Source organism: Pimephales promelas, chromosome 11 (assembly GCF_988280905.1).
Source record: "Pimephales promelas chromosome 11, fPimPro1.hap1.1, whole genome shotgun sequence".
In the NCBI taxonomy this organism is placed as follows: domain Eukaryota; kingdom Metazoa; phylum Chordata; class Actinopteri; order Cypriniformes; family Leuciscidae; genus Pimephales; species Pimephales promelas.
The window spans coordinates 29,447,635-29,471,845 of record NC_142779.1 but is presented as its reverse complement, the minus strand read 5'-3'; the positions used below and the strand labels follow the sequence as shown (position 1 = coordinate 29,471,845).

Sequence of the window (24,211 nt, the reverse complement as noted above, 5' to 3'; positions counted from 1 at the left end):
AGAAAGTTGTATGACTGTGAATCATTTAATACATGCTCTTTCACTAGCACATGCATTTAGTACTTCAGTACTGATGCCAAAGCTTAAAGTGGCGGTAAAGAACCGCATGAAAAAGCTACACAACCACAATTGTACTTTCTGTGCTGATGTATTTCCTATTGAAAAAGGAATTTGTAACATAACATACTGAAGCATCCTCTTTTATAAGATCCTATGGCCTTGCAGTTTCTTCTTGTCTGTGATTAAATATGTTCTACTTGTTATCCCTACTCAGGTCATATTCTTGAGATAATGTTGTATATGTCCCTGAGTTCAAGGCAAGTCATCAATATTTTTTATTCAATTTCCTGGAAGAGAAAGACTTTATTTAGGAGTCAAATTTAGGAGTACACTACTAGTTCATTGTAGTAATTCACTAATTCAATGGAGTCTTTAATATCAGCATCTCAAATATATAAAAAATGGAGTGTGTGCTTTTAACGTGTCAGAGTCCCCTCGGCCCCTTCTTCTTAGGATGAGCAGAAAATATCTTCAAAACTCCAGAGTCCATATCTGGTCATCCGGGTCAGCATTTAATGGTTGTTACAGTATTGATGAGTTCTTACTTTAATTCGTAAGTTACAAGGGAGCTGCTCATCATTGTCTTGTTAAACCAAATTCCATCCAAGAGTTCTTAGATAATTCAGATATTCTAGCCAACTTCACAGTCCACATAAAAGACAAATATCCATGGTCAGTCACTTAAGACCAAAGCAAATCTAATTACTATCGTTTTGGCAACTGGCAAAGCATTCAAAACTATCTGACAAAACTAAAAAGAACATGCTTTTTTAGCCAAGAGAATGATGATGTTAATGCAAAACCCAAGGGCATCTCTAGCTCATTTTCACTCCAAATATAAAAGAAATAATTTTTTTTTTAGGATTGCTAAGATTTTTTTGCAACTTCAATCCAATTACGCATTTATCATTAAACCTCTTATCTAAATTCTCATTTGTATTCATGCAATGTTAATATTTTACATATTACAACATTTAACAATATTTAACATATTTAAATTGCACAATTAATAATAATGTAAGGCCGTCTAAATCGATCCAATGGCGGTATTCGATTAGAGGTGAAGGTCTCAAGCGTGTTCCGTCTTTTAATTTTATGCATTTTATCATGTATTAAGTCGTTATTTTATCTGACACCATAAATGAAAAGGTTTTTCAATGATATCCGTGCATCATTAAATCTATGTGAATGTTTGACTATTCCAATTTGTATGGCCGTCTAATTCGATCCAATGGTGGTGGTACTCGTGTAGAGGTGAAGGTCTCATGTGTGTTCCGTCTTTTCTCATGGAAAATGGATTTTTAATTTAAAAAAAATACATTTTATCTTATGTATATTAACTTATTCATTGAAAAGGTTATCTGTGCATCATTAAATCTATGTGAATGTTTGACTATTCCTTTTAACTCTAATGAAAATGAAGTCAAAGTCTGTTAGAATAATCAAATAATTTACCCATCCACCCTCCTTTGTGTGTATGCAATCTAAAAACTCTTAAAAACCTTATTGGCTTCTGTTTTACTTATTTGGAAATAGGACACTAGCAGTCGCACGTGTAGACATTTCAAATAATACGAAACACATGTATGAAACTGTATGATGTTTGATAGATGATAGATAGATTCTTGTGTGAGTTTGGATGATCTCTGCGAGAGTGGGGGATGTGGGAAAGAAGTGTGTGTTGGTGAGATGTCCAAATGTTAATTTGCAGCAAGGTCCTTCATCTCATAGACCAGTGGTGAGGTCTCTTACAATAATAATAACACATTATTGACAATTAAGGGAAATAGGTCTTTGAATGTCATACTGCAAAAAAAAATATGTCCTCAGCAGCACTAAAAGTTATTTCATTTTGAAATGTGACCTGGATATGTTTTCATGACACTCAATCTTAAAGGCAATCTGAAAGTTATCACTGACCCCGTGGCTGTGCTTCACTTGTTTCCCAACCCCTCCCCTCAAGGGGAACATAAAGCACCATGCACCTACAAGGTGAGACTTGCCTTTATATTCAATGGCAAAACCAGACATCCCCAGGGAGGCATCACTGCGGAAGGCCAGGAAAAGGCTGTTCCCACTGCTCTCGATGCGCTCAGGAACCTGGTTCCCCTGCAGACTGATGATCAGTGGTCCGTTGGAGTCTTCACCCTCATAGATATGGAGGAAGTCATAGCTGGGCTCCATGTTAAAACTGCACAACAAATGAAGAAGGAGTTAGGAGTTGCTAGATATTTGATTCAGCTGTGAGGCATTATACATAAGGTCAATGAACTAAATTTAAAGCTATTTAAAGAGAATTGTATATATATATATATATATATATATATATATATATATATATATATATATGAAGAGTTCAGATGCAAAAGCCTCTAAATGCCATTTGGAATTTTCTTCTAAAATGACCATTTTTATCAAGCTTGTATATTTAAGTTCAGTAATTTCACTTAAATGACAATTAATAGGTAATCTTCATTGCCATTTAAGTGAAATTACTGAACTTAAATATACAAGCTTGATAAAAATGATAATTTTAGAAGAAAATTTCAAATGGCACTTAGAGGCTTTTGCTTCTGAACTCTTCAGTTATATATATATATATATATATATATATATATATATATATATATATATATATATATATATATATAAATTAAGTATACATTTCACAACAACCTTCCAAATCCAACTATATGTTGAGTTTTGGATGTTGATTTTTTGCATTGAAAGATCGTGTGTCCAAACCAGGGGTGCGTTTCCCAAAAGCATCGTTAGCCAACTATGGTTGAATCATAGTTCAACATGTTCATTCGCAAACAGCATGGCAAGGTTGACTGGTTGGAACAACAGATCTCAATCTGTGCTTAGAATCATATGCTGTGTCCCAATTCGCTTACTTTTACTACGCCCTAAAAGTATGTACTCTTTTTGTGAGGAAAAAGTACATACTTTTGAGTGTGTAGAAAAAGAGTAGGCAAGCTTTGGGACATACTATCACGTCATCTTTAACAGACAGCTCTGTCGCGTGCTGCGTGCATCCTGTCACCGTAAACTGCCCTGTCAATCATCTTGTCACAGTTAAAATCCTCCATTCTATCTAATTTTATTTCCTACCGTTTCGGAGAGCACGTTCATCTGCCACTTGTGGGTCTTTCATGCTCTCCTCGTGTTTGCAATTTGAATATAATGATGCATTTAAAACGTAATGGCTAAACGTGTCTTTGCAAAAGTTCACAATGCTGCTGCAAATGCAATATAATGTGGACAACTTTTTACTTGTTTGTAGTTCTAACCAAATCCTCGTCCAACGCGCAATGGTTTGTGGGCAATATCAGCCGTTAGAGTGTGCATCGATCTACGATCTTCGGATTCTGACTGGAAAAAGTAGACCATCCGGGTATCTTTCAAACACTCATTTCAACATACTACAGTTTGGGACGTACTAATTATTTTTTCGAATACTATTTAGGACGGATAGTATGCGAATTGGTACGCAGCAATAGTTTCATGTTTGCATGTCATGTGGACTTAATAAATCCTTATCTTGAGCAAAATAAGCAAGCTGACATTCAGTACAACCTGTCTTTTATTTAGAATGCATACAAATGATGTACTGTCTTTTAGTTTGTCAAGAGATTTAAAGTGTCGTTTTTGAAGAGTGTGCATGTGCGTACGTGCTCTAGTATGTAAGAAGAACCAGGTTAAAAGCCTAGATACAAGCCTAGCTTGAATCTGTAAATAAAGCAAAATAACTAAGAAAAAAATTAAATAGCCCTCAAATGCCATGTCCGCAACTTATAGCAAAACATCTAGTATTAATTCGATCTCATATATTAATTATTAATATTATTAATATATATATAAATGTATTAATTAGATCTCACAGATCAGCGCAGTCTCACCCCAAAAAGTCATATAACTGACGTTTTGGGACGTCTTTTGATCATACTTCAATATTCGCCTTTTTAGGGCCCCCTTAAACGTCGGTAGATGAGGTTATGGGATCCTAACTCTACCCCAGACCTAAACCTAACCCTAAACCTAACCCGTCACCTAACTGACGTTAAAGGTAAAGTGTCAGTTGTATGACGGCCCGGGATCGCCATTTACCGACGTTTAAGGGGGCCCTAAAAAGGCGAATATTGACGTATGGTCAAAAGTCGTCCCAAAACGTCAGTTATATGACTTTTTGGGATGAGAATGTGTTGCACAGATATATTAAAAGTAATTATTACTCTACCATGAGCGTGATATCCTTAAATTAACTTACGTTAAACGACCAACTTACGACAATACAGTTTCGGGAAACAGTCGTGACAAACTACTTGATTTCTTCAACGATGCTTCGGTCGTTGAACGGGAAACACACCCCTGGAAGCTTAACAACATTTCTGTAAAACTAAATTGAGTTTAGTTAATCAAAACACTGATTATTCACAATATCTAAGCTTCAGTGTGCTTAAGTTGTCCATTAGGTTTCCTAAAGAGCATGTCATTTCATGTATTAAAACGTTGTATTAATTATTTTTTTTTATTACTATGTAATGATATGTTAAAATATAAAATACATCCAGTGACCAGTACATCCTCACTTAACCTGCTTTACTAGAAAGCCCACTAGTTTCCAGAAGGGAATCCTTCATCGTAGTCTTTTTTGTAATTGTAATGGAAGTCCATTAAGTCATGATGATTTTAGCAGAGTGTAACACAGCAATCATAATCATTGTAAATATTAAGTATGTGACTGCAATTGAATGATTGTTTTGTATCTAAGCCTTCACACACAAATCCACAAGCACAATCATCAACTCAGTGATTTGAATTCATAATACTTCAACACTGATGTATTTCCACCCCTAAGTATAAGAAAGAAAGAAAGAAAGAAAGAAAGAAAGAAAGAAAGAAAGAAAGAAAGAAAGAAAGAAAGAAAGAAAGAAAGAAAGAAAGAAAGAAAGAAAGAAAGAAAGAAACGAAACGAAACGAAAAGTAATAAAACACTAAAAAGACAATCATTAGCTTTTTAGAAATTCTGATTCAGGTCTTCATCTTGCAAACCTGCTCCATTTTAAAGACTTGAGGGTAAATGAGAGTATTCTGGGGAATTAAGCATCCCACTATGATCCATAAAACAATAGCTATTTAATTAAACATAATGAAACATCTATGCATTAAAAAGAACCTCTGATTGGTAGCTCGTATTATTAATGTAATCTGGCAATGATATACTGACCACATCTGTCTAGAAATGCCTCATATGAACTTGGCACACTACTTGGCCATTGAGTGTTTGTCATGAACATTTTTGTTTTTTGTTTTACTGTTAATGCTTACCTTTAATGTCTCACCAATACGAATATGCTACATGCTTTGGAATATGAAAATGTGTGTTTTTAAATGTTAAAAGTCATTGTAATTGATACACATAATACATTTTAACTACTTGGTGGAATTGGCAGACATTCCCTTAAACAATATGGGTCATGGGAGCTCGTCAAAGCATTCACAGGTATAAATAGGCTATGCAGCTATAATGCAAGTAGGTGATTTTGAATTAATATTTCCTGTCAATATGCAATGGTTAAATACTGTTAAAACTAATGGTGTGTTGTAGCTTGTTTCCGTTGTGTTTTGGCTTGATTTCCAATGTGTTGTAGCTTGATTTTGTTCTGTTGTGTTTTATCTCCATTGTGTTGTTGCTTGATTGTGTTGCGTTCAGTGTTGTGCAAGTTACTTCCAAACTGTAATACATTAGGTATTACTTGATACTGTTATTTAAAAGTAATTCATTACCTTACAATATTACTGTCCCAGAATTGTAATGCGTTACATTACTCATGTATTACTTTTGAGTTACTTTCACCAAAATAACTAAGTAAACCTTAACTTTTGGGCTGTAACGATATGCAATATGAAACCGAAATCGCGATTCGCCACACGACTCAGATCAACGAACCTACAGAATCGCGACACACCTCTTCCAACTCCAGCGTTATTCTCCTTACCGTCCAGATCCAATGCTGCCTTATCTTTAAATTAGGCTATTAGTATTATTTTAAGTTAACATTATAAAATACGTAGACCTACACCACAAAACTATTTGAGGATAAATTATTTAAAATTGGGGAAGTCCAGCATTATGGACATGATGACATTTGCAGTCAAAACTTGAAATAAAAATTCTCAGAAAATACATGTATTGAAACGTATATAGGCTACTTCCTCTCCAGACATTAGACAAATATCAGTCTATGTTTTATTTTTAATATTAGGGAAAAGACACACGTGACACACGTGCGTGACAAAAACGTGACAAACGTGCGTGACAAAAAAATAGGAGGCAAAATATATTTTTTGTAATTTTGTTAATTACACTGCGCAAATCGGATGAGGAAGGGTTGGCTCTCCAGTCTCCATAGAACTTAAAATATTCATTTTATTTTAGTTTGCGTGTTCGCATTTATGAGGAAAAAACAATGTTACAGACGCGACCGCTCTGAACTGGCACTAAAAGACTGCTTTAAAACTTTCCCATAGTCTGTTGCCTTTAAGAAGTAAAAGCAGACAATACATTGTAATACAACTGCAATACAAGCCTCACTGAACATGTAACGAGTAAAATATTACTGAAAATTGATTAGTAATGCCTTACACTACTGCGTTACAGCAAAAAGTAATATGTTACTGTAATGTATTACTTTTGTAATGCGTTACTCCCAACACTGGTTGCGTTGGGACTTGATTCCGTTGTGAACATATGTCTGCTGTTTAGATTTTGTTGTGTCGTGCACTACTGGACCACTGTAGTTTACTTGAGCATAAACAGCAACAAATGATTTTGCAACAAAGAATGTTTGACTCTGACTGTACAGTGGTCTTTACATATCAAAAATTGCAGATCACAGATTGTACATGTTATTGACGTTGCGGTATTACTTTTGGGTCCATATCTTTCTGTAAATGTATGTTTGCTACTGGTTTATCAAAGAATCCAGTGAAATGTAACAAAGAAAGCTCTCCTGAGATATAGTTGAAAATACATTTCAAGGAAAAGTTATTTTTAGTCTAGAGAGATCAAAGAGGTGAACAATGAGGTGAACACGAAAAAGTAGGCGCTGATCTATTTTGCTGCAGAGGGTCAGTAGGAAATATCAGTTTACATTTCCAAACATTCCTTTTGCCATTATTGTAATAATCCAGTGAGATTTGTGTATGCACAAGGAGTCTGGCATCAGCCGGGGCTCCACATGGAGATCTGATCTCACCATCATCGAGTCCATCTGGGATTACAAAAAAACGGAGACAGACTAAATCCAGAAGAACTGGATTTGCTTTCTTGCAAAGCGACTTGACAACTATGTGCAAGTGTCCCAAGCACAAAAGCTGTTTTAAAATGCACTGGGTCACACTAAATACTGATTTGATATAGAATATAGAATTTAGTTGATAAATAAAATCTATTTATGACATAATTTGTTAATGTATCCTCACTTTACAGCAATGCCTAAAACTTTTCACAGTACTGTATCATTGCAGGTACGTTTATTTGATCATCTCGGAGATGTTGCTGCAGTTCTTCTAGATTTAGTCTCAGTTTTGTTCAGTTTCTTCATGTAATCCCAGACACACTTGATGATGGTGAGATCAGATCTCCGGGTATATCATACTGGCTGATGTCAGACTCATATTGCATTCAAAACCCTTACTGGATTATTACAATTAATGGCAAAAAGAATGTTTGGAAATGTAAACTGATATTTCCTACTGACACACTACAGCAAAAAATATATAAATAACCTTAAAACCTTTTGTGTGTGTGTGTGAAAATGCTAATGTGACAAAGACTTTTGTATAGTACTGTATGTCCCCGTTACATATGTTGGCTCAATTCAAATACACTTAAAATTTATGGAACCTGAAGTTTAAAAACAATTCAGTTCTGTATGGTATATGACCCTGTAAAAGATGTTATACCCCTTTAGGTGGCATGAGAGTCAGAGGTGCCCAGCACTGCATGAGCACATTACCTTTTGAAGATTAAAGCGATGACAAAGTCAGGGTTGACTTTTATCCGCCAGTCACACTCTTTTCCTGGTGGGTAGGGTTGAGGATAGTTGGGTGATAGAATTACCCCAGCAGGCCCTGTCACATTGCCCCCGCAGGTAGCTGTCATAACAAGGAGAGTGAGGTTGAGAGATTAGTTAATGCGATCCTTCATCACAGTAATAATAAACAATGTTAAAGCAGCCTGATTAGGATGATTACGCTGATGCCACAACATTAAATAATAATAATAAATATAACCAATAAATGTAACTAAGATTAATTGTAAAGGAGCTCAGGTAGGATTTCATTATCGAACCATCTAAGCGATTTCTAGATATGAAGGGAATGTCTTGTTTGGAACAAGTATTAATACACTGACTATATTGACTGAACAAACAAGCCAAAAATAACTATACTTGATGCTTGGCACTGATACTGTTAGAATATAGGACCTGCCAATTTTTTTTTTTTGCTGCCATTGGTTCTGGAAATATTTTTCCCAAAAGCACAAAAAAATCATGGAGAAATATTTATGTCATGAACCAGAAAAATGAGGTCTGAGATCATAACATTAAAATAAATTGTATTGAACGATACAATATAATTGCATTATATATACAGTGAGGAAAATAAGCATTTGAACACCCTGCTATTTTGCAAGCTCTCCCACTTAGAAATTATGGAGATGTCCACTGTGAGAGACATAATCTAAAAAATAAAAAATAAATAAATATAGAAATCACAATATATGATTTTTTTAACTATTTAGTTGTATGATACAGCTGCAAATACGTATTTGAACACCTATATTTAGTACAGTATCATTTGTTTACAATTACAGAGGTCAAACGTTTCCTGTAGTTTTTCACCAGGTTTGCACACACTACAGAAGGGATTTTGGCCCACTCCTCCACACAGATCTTCTCTAGATCAGTCAGGTTTCTGGGCTGTCGCTGAGAAACACGGAGTTTGAGCTCCCTCCAAAGATTCTCTATTGGGTTTAGGTCTGGAGACTGACTAGGCCACGCCAGAACCTTGACCCTATGTGACCCTATGACCCTATTGGGGGGGGGGGGGGGGGCGTGTTAGATTGGGATTTTGTTAGGTGGTCCTCAGAAAAAAAATGGAAGATAAAGTGGTCCTTGGGCTGAAAAAGTTTGAGAAACACTGACCTATGATTACAATTTCACACCCCTCCATGATTTCTAAGTGGGAGAACTTGCAAAATAGGAGGGTATAATACTTATTTTCCTCACTGTATATATATATATATATATATATATATATATATTCATATAAAAATATATAAACTGAAATAAAGACTATCATTTATGAGCCCTATCATACACTCAGCGCAATGCAGCGACAGTTTTGCTAGTTTCAGCCCAATGCATTTATTATTTTCACGTCCTGTGCCACGTAGTTTAAATAGCAAAATCATTTGTGCCCATTTGTGCACCCCTGGGCATGCTGGTCTGAAAACGAGGTGTTTTCAGGCACATTGTAGGCACGTTGCTATTTTGAAACTGAAAGAGACTGAGTCATTGACCAACTGAAACCTGGTCTAAAGTCAATGGCACAGTATTTGTTTTTGTTATTTAAAGGGTGCATTAGTAATGTGTGCCTAATATAAGCCAAATATAAAACAAAAATAAAATGATAACAATATAAAAGATTATTATTGTGGACATAAAGATATGGTGGAGTCTAGCTTGTCCCGTAGATGCTCTGCTCACGCTTTAACCTCACAACTGGCCCCCCGAGCGCAACTGGCTTTTAAAGGGAATGGGAGATGAGACTCTGATTGGTTTATTTCACGTTAACCTCAAAACTGTCACAGAACGCTCAACGACGCCTCCTCCTGGTTTCATCAGATCCCTCTCTCCTGCATATTAGAACTCCTTCCCTTCTCATTATCCCCTTATTAATTGGCTATCATCTCATCAGCCCCACCTGTGCACCCTTTCAGCTCCCCTTTATCTGGACTGCTATGTTCTTTGTTCCTTTGTGAAGTCTTGTTTTACCATTACTCTGTCTCATGCTAGTCGTCTTGTATTTGCCCTGGTATTTTGATCTTGGACTGTGTTACTCGCCTTTGAACCTTTGCTGCCTGCCTCTGACCCGAGCCTGTCTATTACGCCTTTGGATTGCCCTTTTCAGCGGCTTAAGTTAGTTTACCGGCCCCTCCTGTCTTGGGCCTGGAGTTTATGTCTGTTTACCTCTGTTGGCTTACCTGCGTTAATAAAGTACTGCAAATGGATTCGTCCGCCTCTGCCTCTTCATCACAGAAGACTTCACCACAACAGGATCCAGCAGATTTCCATCGACTGGCCTCCGAGGTATCCACTCAAGCTAGTGTGCTGGCCGCTCATCAGCAGCAATTAGTGAAATTGACTAATCTCACGGAGGAGCTAGTGAGATCCGTCCGAGCGCTCACCCCACCGAGCGCGCCGGATAATCAAGCTCCGAATCCAGCTGCCCCAGCTCCTGCCCCTCTTGCCGTGAGTAACCATCCTAATCAAGCCAAATTATCCCTCCCTGAGAAATTTGATGGCTCACCTTCTACCTGTAAGGGCTTCTTGTTGCAGTGCAGCTTGTACTTCAATCAGCAGGCTCAGTCCTTCGCCACTGATGAGAGCCGAGTCTCTTTCATGTGTTCGCTACTCACCGGTCGGGCATTGGAGTGGGCTACTGCGCTCTGGTATGGGGGTCAGCTCTCTTTCCCCTCCTATGCGGAGTTTTTAACCCAATTCAGAGAGGTGTTTGAACATACTGCGGGAGGAAAGGACCCGGGAGAACTGCTGCTCACGTTACGCCAGGGGAGTTCTACCGCAGCGGACTACACACTTTCGTTCCGGACTCTTGCGGCTCAAGCTGGATGGGAGGGGGAGCCTTTAAAGCAGATGTATCGCCGGGGACTCAACCCGGAGCTCCAGGGAGAGTTGGCGTGCCGCGATGATGGTAAATCCTTGAGTCAGATCATGGAGCTCGCCATCCGCCTCGACAATCTGATTCGCGCCCGACGCACACCCCTCAGACTCAGCCACGTTGAGTGTGCTTTCCCCAACGCGGAGTCAGAGCCTATGCAGATTGCTTACACACGCCTCTCTACAGCGGAGCGGGAGAGGAGACGCCGCAATCATCTCTGCATGTACTGCGGAGAGGCGGGTCATCTGAGGGCAACCTGTCCAGTGAATCCAGCGCTCAAGAATTCTTCTGCGGTGAGTTTTCAATCCTCTTCTAAATTATTCTCCGTGGACAGTTCCTTAGAATTTAATGGTCAGACTTTAAACATAAGAGCCTTGATTGATTCAGGAGCTGCAGGGAATTTTATCGACCTTGCTTTTGCCAAAACTCATCGTGTTTCTCTCCTCGTATGTGAGTCTGGTGTGACCGTGGAGGCGCTGGATGGACGCCCCCTGGGGTCTGGAGAGGTGCAGTACACCACGCAACCCCTCACGCTCAGCTTCGGGACTTCGCATTCAGAAACGATCCAATTCTTCACGATTCGCTCACCTATGCATCCTGTAATTCTGGGGCTTCCTTGGCTAGTGAAACATAACCCTCAAATTTCCTGGGCTGAGGAGAGAATTTCCAAGTGGTCCGAATTCTGCCAGATCCATTGTGCAGCTGCTGTCCATGGTACTGAAATCCCCTGCGCTGCACTCAAAGGGGTGGATCTCCTGGAGATTCCCCCCGAATACCACGACCTCGCCCTGGCTTTCAGCGAATCTGAAGCTTCTCATCTCCCTCCACACCGTGCTGGCGACTGCGCTATTGAGCTGTTACCTGGGGCCGTACCACCACGCGGGAGAGTTTACCCGTTGTCACAACCAGAGACCGAGGCCATGAGAGTGTATATTGACGAACAGTTGGCTAAGGGCTTCATCACTCCCTCCACATCTCCGGCTTCCGCTGGGTTCTTTTTCGTCAAAAAGAAGGATGGGGGCCTTCGGCCGTGCATTGACTATCGGGGTCTCAATGAAGTGACGGTCAAATACCGCTATCCTCTCCCGCTAGTTCCTGCTGCTCTGGAGATGCTCCGCACGGCTCGCTACTTTACTAAGCTGGACTTAAGGAACGCCTACAACTTGATTCGCATACGGAGGGGTGACGAATGGAAGACGGCGTTTTCCACCACATCCGGGCACTACGAATATCGGGTGATGCCGTTCGGATTGTCCAACAGTCCTTCTGTGTTTCAAGCCTTTGTGAACGACATCTTCCGGGATATGTTACAGCAGAAAGTTATTGTCTACATTGATGATATTTTGATTTATTCTGATTCCCGTGAAGAGCATGTCCAGGATGTCCGTGCAGTTCTTAAACGCCTGATTGATAACCAGCTTTATGTCAAGCTCTCCAAGTGCGAGTTCCACCGGACACGTATCTCCTTTCTGGGCTATATCATCAGTGCCGACGGAGTCCTGATGGATGACAGCAAGGTCAGTGCCGTGGTGAGTTGGCCTCAACCTTCATCAGTTAAGGAACTGCAGCGCTTTTTAGGCTTTGCTAACTTTTACCGCAGATTCATACGCAACTTCAGTGTCATTGCAGCCCCTCTCACATCTCTGCTTCGAGGAGGTGGTAAATATTTCAGATGGACTGCGGATTGCACTACGGCCTTCGCGCAGCTCAAGGAGCGATTCACGTCCGCCCCCATACTCCGTCACCCAGATCCAGAGAGGGAATTCATCATAGAGGTGGATGCATCTAACACCGGAGTGGGGGCTGTCCTGTCTCAACGGTTTGGGGATCCGGCGAAGATGTTCCCCTGTGCCTTCTACTCGCGTAAGCTGAACTCTGCTGAGCGCAACTACGACGTGGGAGATCGCGAGCTTCTAGCGATGAAATCCGCCTTTGAAGAGTGGAGGCACTGGCTGGAGGGAGCGCGTCAACCTTTCACTGTGCTCACGGACCACCGAAATCTTGAGTACATCAGGTCAGCTAAACGTCTAAATGCTCGCCAGTCTCGCTGGTCCCTGTTCTTTTCAAGATTCGAGTTTAGGATCACCTACAGGCCTGGTTCCCAAAACGGCAAAGCTGACGCCCTGTCCCGCTTGTTCGACGGTCATTCTGAGATAACTAAGCCTGAACCCATTGTTCCCACCACTCTGATTGTGGCTCCTGTTCAATGGGACATCATCTCAGAGATCACTGCGGCTCTTAATAACCATCCCGCTCCGCCGGAATGTCCTGCCGATCGTCTCTTCGTCCCTCCTGGCCTACGCCACCGTGTGTTGCAGTGGATCCACTGTACCCCCAGCGCGGGTCATCCAGGTATCGCTGCTACTACACATCTAGTCACCAATCAGTTCTGGTGGGCGTCACTTCATTCAGATGTCATAAAGTTTGTTCATCAATGCCCTGTTTGTAACACAGTTAAATCCTCCCATCTCAAGCCTGCAGGACTATTACAACCGCTGCCGGTACCTCAGCGCCCCTGGTCGCACATCGCAGTGGACTTTGTTACGGATCTTCCCCCTTCACAAGGGTTTACGACCATCCTCTCCGTGGTGGATCGTTTCTCCAAATCCTGCCGGTTCATACCCCTGAGTGGTCTGCCCACAGCCTTACAGACTGCTGAAGCTCTGTTCAATCAGGTGTTTCGTCTATTCGGGTTGCCCGAGGACATCGTAACTGACCGCGGTCCCCAGTTTACCTCCCGCGTCTGGAGAGAGTTGTGTTCTAAACTTAACATCAACGTTAGCCTAACGTCTGGTTATCACCCTCAGGCCAATGGGCAGGTTGAACGGTTAAATCAGGATCTGATTCGATTCCTGAGAACATACTGCCACCAAAATCAGCAGGACTGGAGTCGCTTTCTGGCCTGGGCGGAATATGCCCAGAATTCCCTGTTAAAGCCTGCTACTGGTCTAACCCCTTTTAAATGTGTTTTAGGTTACCAGCCTCCCCTCTTCCCGTGGGCCGGGGAGCCGTCCGACCTCCCAGCCGTAGATGCTTGGCTCCGGCGCAGCGAGGCCACCTGGGACACTGCTCACGTTCACCTGCAGCGCGCCGTCCGCCGGTATCAGCATCAAGCAGATCGGAGGAGGCGTGGGGGTCCCAGGTATCGACCCGGTCAGTGGGTGTGGCTGTCGGCGCGAGACCTTCGCCTCAAGCTCCCGAGCAGGAAACTGTCTCCTCGCTTTGTCGGACCATTCAAGATTCTTCGTCAGATTACACCAGTTTCTTTCCGTTTGGCTCTCCCTGCTCATTACAAGATCTCACCTACGTTTCATGTGTCCCTTTTCAGACCCGCCGTCGCCCCGAGGAGAGAGGGGAGCCGGGAGGAGACCGTCCCTGTGCAGACCCCTTCCATTGAAGTGGACGGTGCTGAGGCTTTCCGGGTGCGCGAGGTCCTGAACTCCAGACGTCACGGCGGGGTGTTACAATACCTTATTGATTGGGAGGGATACGGTCCCGAGGAGCGCTCCTGGGTCAGGTCTCAGGATATCTTGGACCCCACTTTAACAGCCGCTTTTCATCGGGATCATCCTGATCGCCCCGCTCCAAGACCCCGTGGTAGACCCCGTCGTCGACCAGGTCCTCGCTTCCGGAGCCGCTCGCAGGGGGGGGGGCTCTGTCACAGAACGCTCAACGACGCCTCCTCCTGGTTTCATCAGATCCCTCTCTCCTGCATATTAGAACTCCTTCCCTTCTCATTATCCCCTTATTAATTGGCTATCATCTCATCAGCCCCACCTGTGCACCCTTTCAGCTCCCCTTTATCTGGACTGCTATGTTCTTTGTTCCTTTGTGAAGTCTTGTTTTACCATTACTCTGTCTCATGCTAGTCGTCTTGTATTTGCCCTGGTATTTTGATCTTGGACTGTGTTACTCGCCTTTGAACCTTTGCTGCCTGCCTCTGACCCGAGCCTGTCTATTACGCCTTTGGATTGCCCTTTTCAGCGGCTTAAGTTAGTTTACCGGCCCCTCCTGTCTTGGGCCTGGAGTTTATGTCTGTTTACCTCTGTTGGCTTACCTGCGTTAATAAAGTACTGCAAATGGATTCGTCCGCCTCTGCCTCTTCATCACAAAAACACACCCATTACTAATTAAGAGAGTAGGGACAACCCTTTTAGATCATGCGAAGGGTGCACAGACCATTTTTCCTGTTGTTAAACTAGCAAAAATGGATTCAGACACACCCTAAGTGCACTTTCACTGTGCCCTTTAAACCATGCACTTAAAATAAGGCTCTATGTCTTTTGTGATGGAATGAACTGGATGGAATGTCTCATGAGGCATTGCAAAAGACTGAAAAAATGCCAGCACACTATAAAACTACTGACTGAAGTTAATGGCCAGTGTGTAAAATATGATGTATTGTTGGTTTAAGAAAAAAATAGTAAAATATATACTTATATAAACATTTCTGGGAATGAGCAGATCATTGTAGATTCATATTGTAATTCCTGCTTACTTGTAAACACCCTTTTCTGATTGGTGGATTTCCCTTTAGAATTACGGGTAATGGTGCATTACACGGGGAATTCAGCAATTAAACTGTTCTTTTCTCTCTCTTAATGAAGGTACAAAAGCATATATCATCCTGTAACAATCTCAGAGCTCACGCTAGGTCTGTCTTGAATGGTTTAAACATTATCATTAAAAATCAATTTCTCTCTTCAAAGAAGATGAATGTGATTTTTTACTTCCTGAACTCGGCAATTGTGCGCGATATGACCTTGTAAAATTTCAGAGAAATATTAAAGCATGACATCAAAAAAGTCAATAGGGACACTGGAGAGAAAAAAAAGAGCCATTTTTGAAAATGCTTAGAAGGCACAGAGCATACTGCCGAAACGAAAAAAAAAAGAAGAAAGAAATAATATGAAGCAGAAAAATACTGGAGGTCTGAGAGGAGGTCATGGTAATAATATAAAAGCAACTGTGTAATGCAGTGAGTGAGACAGGTATACTTCACCCTATAATACTGAGCCAACATGCACATTTCATAAATAACAAGACCACTCGATGCAGACATTAACTGTAAAAACATTTGTATGGTGTCTTGACTTTATGATTGGTAGTAGACAACTGAGTAGAGTTACAGTGTTATTACAATGGTAGAGTGATGGTTCTCAATTTTAATATTCACTGACTTGCGAAATGTAGTACTGTCAGAAGGGGACTGTCAGTGGACAGCCATTTTCAAGTTTCTGGGGTTCAAATTCAAGCTCTGAGTCGCCCACTCTTGCGATGGTATTGTGCAAGTGATGAGAAGTGATCTGCACATGCGTTCATAATTATTATGCAAGTTGATATTCTGATCATATTTTTTTCCCAAGCACATTTACCAATTCCAAACCACATCAAACTACTATTGATTTTGTATTTAATCATTTGTAAGTGATATATAAGGAAGGCTGGAAGTGAATAACGCCTTATATTCAGGTGCGCATGATTATTAACTCAGACTGAAAAGTCAAAACTACTGAAATGAAACTGGTTAAACGATGCAATACTAATACAATACTAGAAATTTCTGAATCAAGGCGTGACCAGTGGACAGCAAAACACTCATTGGTGAAGCAGGATCATGCAAAAACAAGATGAAGAATTAGGTGGGAAACCATCAGGAACCGTTTAGTCTCCAGTGAGACTGTTTTCCAAAGCGGTAACCTATCTGGAGTCTCCGGAAGTACAAGGTATCAGGTCCTCAGAGACTTTGCTGCGGTAAAGAATCTGTAATATGACCCACACTTAATAAGAATCACAAGCTGTGTTGTGAAATACATGGAAACTGTTTATAGACAAGACAACCTATCTGTCTGAAGGCTTTATAGACAGATAATCAGGGATCCTGATGGTTTCACAGGCAATTATTCACCTTAATTCCCAAAAAAATCCTAAAAATCCTAAAAAAAAATTCAGTTAAAGGTTCACTTCGAAATGAAATATCTGTCATAATTAACTCACCCTCAAGCCTGTATGCATTTCTTTTTTCTGCTCAATACAAACGATATTTTGAAGAATGTCAGTAACCAAACTGTTGATGGACCTGAGTTGATGACATTTTTTTTCCAACTATGGAAGTCAATGGGGTCCATCAACTGTCTGGTTACCGACATTCATCAAAATATTTTAATTTCTGTTCAGCAGAAGAAAGAAACTCATACAGTAAATGCAGGAGTAAATTAACTATTCCTTTAACGTGACTTTTCTTCTTGGCCTGTTTTTTTGTATGATCCTGCTTCACCAGTGAGTGTTTTGCTGTCCATTGGTCATGCCTTATTTTTGCAATTTCAAGTATTGCAATAGTATTGGATCCTTCTCATGAGCATTTAATATATATATTTTTAAATTTCAATGTAAAAGAAAATCAGCTTAATAATTATGCACACCTGAATAGGCGTTTTTCACTTCAAGCCTTCATTAACAATTATGTATCACTTATATATGATTAAATACAAAATGTAAAGTAGTTATTAAAGATTAATGGGTAACACTTTAGAATACTGTATCTTACTTACTGCAGAATTAATAAGGAATTATTGACGAACTAATAGGTAATTCTTCATTAACTACTTCTTACTGTTAACTACTAAGGAAGATACATTAACTAATCAGTAATATAATTTTATGATTGTGTTAAGTATCAGTTAGTTAATCAATAACTAATGAATTCTGTCATACCTCCTGAAGAACTACTACTAACTACTAATTAAGGTTCAAGAAAAATAAATAAGAAGTAACTACTGAACAGCCATACAAAACTAACCTCAGATTATTTGTATATTTTATATACAGTACTGTGTGTGTCTGTTTTCCTCAGCATAGAATGCCACTGAGTAAATTCATGTAATTGAGGCAACGTCAGAGGGAAACTGAAAATATAGGGAACTTATTAGTAATTAATAAATAAGTATCAAATAATTCTGCAGGAATTACTTAGAACCTGGAACAGTATTCTAAAGTGAAAATATAGGGAACCCATTAGTAATTAATAAAGAATTATAAAATAATTATCCAGGAATTAGGCTACTTATAATATGAAACAGTCTTGTAAAGTGAAAATATAAGGAACTTATTAGTAATTAATAAATAACTTTTAAATAGTTCTTCAGGAATTACTAGAACCTGGAACAGTATTCTAAAGTGACAATAAAGGGAACCCATTAGTAAATAATTATCAAATAATTATCTAGGAATTAGGCTACTTATAACCTGAAACAGTCTTCTAAAGTAAAAATATAAGGAACTTATTAGTAATTAATAAATAATTATTAGATAGTCCTTCAGGAATTACTTAGAACCTAAAACAGTATTCTAAAGTGACAATATAGGTAACCCATTAGTAATTAAGAATGGAGAAAAAAACCTTGGGAGAACCCGGAACTTGAATGGTGCAAAAGAAGTTTAAAATGTATAAGAACTAAGTATAATAATAAGGTGTAATATACATGATATGTTTTTGCTTATTTGCAGATCATAGCCTATATAGGTAAATGTCTGCACTTATTTTTCTTATTAGTGCTGAAGAATGACAAACTGACTACTGTGTATGACTGTTAATTAGTAGTTACTTCATAGTTATTTTTCTTGAACCTTATTAATAGATAATTAATAGTAGTTCTTCAGGAGGTATCACATAATTCATTAGCTATTGATTAACTAACTTATACTTAACACAATCATAAAATTATATTACATACTGATTAGTTAACACATCTTCCCTAGTAGTTAACAGTAGTGACTTAAGTGTTAATAAAGAATTACCTATTAGTTCTTCATTAATTCCTTATTAGTTATACAGTAAGTAAGATACAGTATTCTAAAGTGTTACCGATTAATGTGGTTTGTAATTGATCAAATGTGTGTATATTAATGCAACTTGCATTATACAGTAATTATGCACACACTGCAGTTTTATATATATAACTTCATATATAATATGAAGTTTTAACATCTACGTATTAGGAAATCATTATATAGTATGGTATATATAGTATGGTGTTGCCATTGTCAAAAATACCAGTAGTTTTGTTTTGTGTTTTCTGTAATTAATCATGATAAACTCTAAATTAACGTACTGCATTGACAGACAAAATTTCTAGTCATATTTGACTTTTAAAATAAAAGAGTGTTTAATAGCACATCAGTTTTTACTGTGGTATGGAAGGACAAAGTGGAGTTGGATCTCACCGATGCAGGTGGGTGGGTCCGGCTGCCAGAAAAACCGGCTGTTGATCTGAACACAAGTGATTTCAGACACTCCTTGAATCTTGTACCCAGGGTCACACTGAAAGGAAATGGTGTCGCCAGGCTCCCTGCTGTCTCCGTAGCGTGTTCCATTTTGAGGGGTCCCTGGGTCGTTGCAGGTCGTGGCAACTGTAGCTGAAATAAAAAAAAGATTAATTTTGAATCAGCTGTGAATCAGTGAGACATTAGAGAGAGAGAAGAAAATCACTTATTCCTGAGAAAACCGACCTCTCGACTAAATATGCCAAGGTGCACAGCATCCCACTTATGGAGTTAAATTCAGGTTTATGGAGATTTTAATTTCATCAATCATATCATATTACCGTCAACATGTCAAATCAAATATGCAATGATTTCTGCTCTTTGAACAAACATATGCTCCAAAACCACTTAAAAATGCATAAATAGCATACAAGTACATAGGGATCATAAGACATTAACAAGATAAAAACAACAATAGCTTACTACTTGCTGCATAATGCACAGCCTACACTACACAATACACTGCTGGCTATTTTATTTATTAGATGATAAACTTACAATTTTGAAAACACAATTATTCTATATTTTTTATTTAATAAAAAAAGAGAGAGAAAGAATTGGTATGCTAATACAACGTTACACTGCATATTTTGGCAAACAGCTCGTCAGGATGGCAAAGGGAGTCTGCCGATATAATTATATTTGTTCGGAAAACTGTGCTAAGGCAAGTCTGATGGGATCGAGAAAGGGTGGGGGCAAGTAAAAACCATAGCTCGAGACTTAAAAAAAAAAAAATAGCCAATCACCATCGAATATTTCAATTTCAGAGGTTAGGTCTTGAGAAAAATACATTGCGGCGGATAATAGCCTGATATATCAACCAATCATTGTAGAGAAGTAAATTACACGATCGTTTTTTGAACTGTTATCGCTGAAAATGTACCAACTACCTTAATTATGGAGAGTAGAGATATTAAATATTTGATCACCAACAAAATTGCCAGAAGCTACAAATTAAAAATGAAGGAGGTCCACACGCCTAAGTTGGACGTAAACTACAGCAATCAGCTTCACTAAACGGCCCAATTAACATGCTCTATTAACACGGATATTTAAAAAGACAGAAGGATGGATTTTTGCTTTAAGTGATAGGCTAGGTGAGTGAAATTACATTTGCTTTAACTTGCTGTAATTGTGCTCATACACCGTGAACTGAACATTAGTGTACAGTGCACAGTGTGCATACTGCAAAGATAGAAAGAGTATATATAGTATTCTACACACAGCCAATGAGAAGCTGATACATACTAGAGAACTGGATGGAGAAACCGGACTTGCTAATGAAGTAATCGCTGTCAAACTGAAGCGTGAGGATGTTGAAAGTGCTGTGAGTGTCTTCGGGTAAAAGCGACCCACTCCACTCTTTCAGCAGAATGCCACTCTCCGCTGGTCCGTCCCAAACCTTCAGAATGTCATGGTCCACCTCTGTGTCAAAGACTATGAAGTGGAGGCTGGAAAGGTCAAATAGAGTGAGGATATTCAGTTTTGTTGCATTTTCTTTCCAAGACATTCAAATACATTGCATCCATATTGTAAGCACAAAATACATGTAAACTAGCATATGTTCAAATTTGATCAAATAAGAAGTCCAGTACTTTGCAAAGATAGGATATAAAAAAATCATTTATAATGCATAATTAAAGCTACAGTACACTATGTAAATTTACCCTGTAGTAGTTAAACAGAAGAACGCTGTTTTGGTTGTGCTCCGGCTATAATCCTTGAATGTGACTCGAGGCACCAATATAGACCATTTCACAAGATGTAAACAACATTGGTCCAGAAGCACTTCCTGTTTCAGTTTTTTAACACTATATAAAAGCTGGGATAAAATACAACCAACAGAACATTTAAAACTGAATCAAAAAGTTAAACAAACATCTTTAAGATGTTTTCTTTACATGTGAAATAAAGAAAACAGTTACAAACTGAAACAGGAAGTGTTTCTGGACCAGTGTTGTTTACATCTTGTGAAATGGTCTATTGGACAACTTATCAGTGTGGATGGACAATTATTATTATAATTTTTTTTTCGTCTTGTCTTTACAACCCATGATTCCCTGGAGGTTTGCTATTTTTAATGATCATCTTCATTTGAGCTTTCAGCTTTGCACTACTCACAGACGGAGCTATTTTTCTGGTGACAAGATCCGCCCAAGAGCTCTAAAATATAAATCTTTATTATAGGTTTATCAACGTTTATTTTGGTAAAGATATGGTTTATTTTTTTTTCAAAAAATATATTTTTTTTATTTTCAAGAGATGTATTTTTTGGCGTTCTCAAATTAATATAATTGTGTTATTTGTTATTCTTTTATATCCAAGTGTCGAGGTGTCCATGAGCAAGACGAGGCGACAAGGCGCCTTGTATGGCTGACACCACTGTCGGTGTATGGATAAGTGTATGAATGGGTGAATGAGAGGCAAAATGTAAAGCGCTTTGGTGGCCACTGACTCTGTGAAAGCACTATATAAATGCAGTCCATTTACCATTAGTTTGGATCATCTTTTGAAATACAAATTGCTAGCTGAATGCAAATAAACTATATATATATATATATATATATATATATATATATATAATTTAAACAGAAAAGGCCTTCAGAATAAATCTATTCCTTTACTGAGCCACTGGGATTTATATTATTTACACTCAACACGACTGTGGCCTGACCTCCTTGAGTCAAGCGCAGCACTGCAGCTGGCATGTAAACACCGCACTGATCAACTTAAGTCACAACAATGACTGTCTCTGTGGGATGTGTGGGTGGACAACCATGAGTTCTGCTCTCCGCAAACACATTCAAATATCTCCACACCTCTCAGAAGTGACATTTCATTCATAGCAGCGTCCTTTTTGCCAACAATGAAGCGGTAGTGTGAACCTAAGTTATATAGGTATGAAAATGACTTACAAATAATAACTCAATAATAACAAAAACCTAAAAGGACTGTGAATAAATAGTTTAAATACATTGTTATTTATAAATAAAGTGTCAATTATAAACTGTTTATACAGTACATTTACTTCATTATATAAAAAGAAAACAAAAAGGTGAGTGTCAGACTTAAAACTGAAGAAAAAAAAAAACATGAAGTGTTCCTTTAACATGTGAAAATAAAATCTGAAGGTGGGTGAAACATCATTTTCTCCTCTCAGTGCAGTCTTTTGAAAATTGTGAACAACCATGCCATCATACTAATGCAACACCCCCGCACTGTACAGAATTACGCAAACATGATTTCATGTAATGCATCTTGAGCTAAGACGATAAAACACATACAGAGAGAATTTTGGAGCTGTGCAAATGTATGAAACGGAGAGAAGTCACAGAGGGGTTTCTTTCACCTGTGACGGGGAGCGAGAGATGGAGTAGAGTTGTAGCGGAGTGATTACAGAAGGGGAAATTGCTGTTGCTCCACTCCACTCACATACTCAGTGTGCCAAAGTCAATTTTGACTGGCATTCAGCGCTTGGCGAGCAATCATTTTAGATCCTGTATGTATAGGAATAGTTGAAACACCTGCAGCACGCGAATGCAATGACTCGAGCTTGATGGTGTGGATTACATCCCACTCTTACAATTCCTCCTGTTATCTGCTCTTCATAAGCCATCTTCTCTTTAAACGGATCAACTGAATTGGCTTACCTGAGTTTTGTTGGTTTTCGAAGGCTTAAATGGCTTATCGCTTTTTGTGTCTCTTGTTTTTGCCCTTTCTCTAACCCTCCCCCTCTGCGTAACGGTAATGCACTTGTAGGAACAGATGCCAGCCAGTGGTAGGCCCCACAGCAGGGTGAAATGCAATCACCATGCTCCTTTATAGGTTGAATGGGAATTATATGGAAATTAACGGAGGGGAGGTAAAACCATAATGTGGTTTGCAACCAGGGGTTTTGGTACCTGATGGTTTTGCCCGTGTCCGCCTCGATGGACCAGGTGCAGTGAAGGTTGTTGTCGTAAGGGGCTGGGTAACCAGGTGACAGAATCCTTCCAGATGTGGCACCGCTAATGTGCCCTCCGCACTCGGCTACACACACACACACAAGGAAATAAGGTCTTTAACTATATTTGCATTTCCAGAAAGAAATATCAGTGCTTGCAAATGCACAAAACAATAAACCAAGTTTTAGGCATGCTTACATTTTATGCTACTTTGTGTGTAATTAAATGCCACGAGCTGCTTTGTCATTGTCATACAAATCAAACTACTGCATGATTGATTAGTATGAGACCAATAACAATTTGCTATGCAAATAAAACAAAGACGAAGCCCAATTGGAAGTCTCCATGCAAAAATTCCTATGACATCATAGCTAATGCTAAATACCAGGGTTGTCAAACGATTAATCGCGATTAAACGCATCCAAAATAAAAGTTTGTGTTTACATAATATATGTCGGTGCACTGTGTATAATTATTTTGTGTATATATATAAATACACACACATGTGCATGTATATTTAAGAAAAAAATATTATGCATGTATAAAATATTTATATTTATGTATAATATGAATTATATATAAATCTATATACAGTATATACATGAAAATATTTCTTAAATATATACAAGGATGTGTGTGTATTTATATATATATATATATATATATATATATATATGAAGAGTTCAGATGCCATTTGAAATTTTCATCTAAAATGACCATTTTTATCAAGCTTGTATATTTAAGTTCAGTAATTTCACTTAAATGACAATTAATCGGTAATCTTCATTGGCATTTAAGTGAAATTACTGAACTTAAGTATACAAGCTTGATAAAAATTATCATTTTAGAAGAAAATTGAAAATGGCACTTAGAGGCTTTTGCATCTGAACTCTTCATATATATATATATATATA

The 24,211-nt window shown here is 38.8% G+C and overlaps 1 protein-coding gene across 2 annotated transcripts in view; it reads right to left on the bottom strand.

Moving 5' to 3' along the window:
* The window catches only part of csmd1b (CUB and Sushi multiple domains 1b), a 756,823-nt gene that overhangs the window by 187,637 nt on the left and 544,975 nt on the right, over positions 1–24,211 (bottom strand). For both annotated transcript variants that reach the window (XM_039652188.2, XM_039652197.2), the window contains exons 25-29: positions 23,256–23,382; positions 20,602–20,804; positions 19,255–19,446; positions 8,085–8,223; positions 2,064–2,251 (exon numbers count right to left, since the gene is read on the bottom strand). In XM_039652188.2, coding sequence (XP_039508122.2) covers positions 2,064–2,251; positions 8,085–8,223; positions 19,255–19,446; positions 20,602–20,804; positions 23,256–23,382 — 849 coding nt within the window. The remainder of the gene's footprint in view (positions 1–2,063; positions 2,252–8,084; positions 8,224–19,254; positions 19,447–20,601; positions 20,805–23,255; positions 23,383–24,211) is intronic.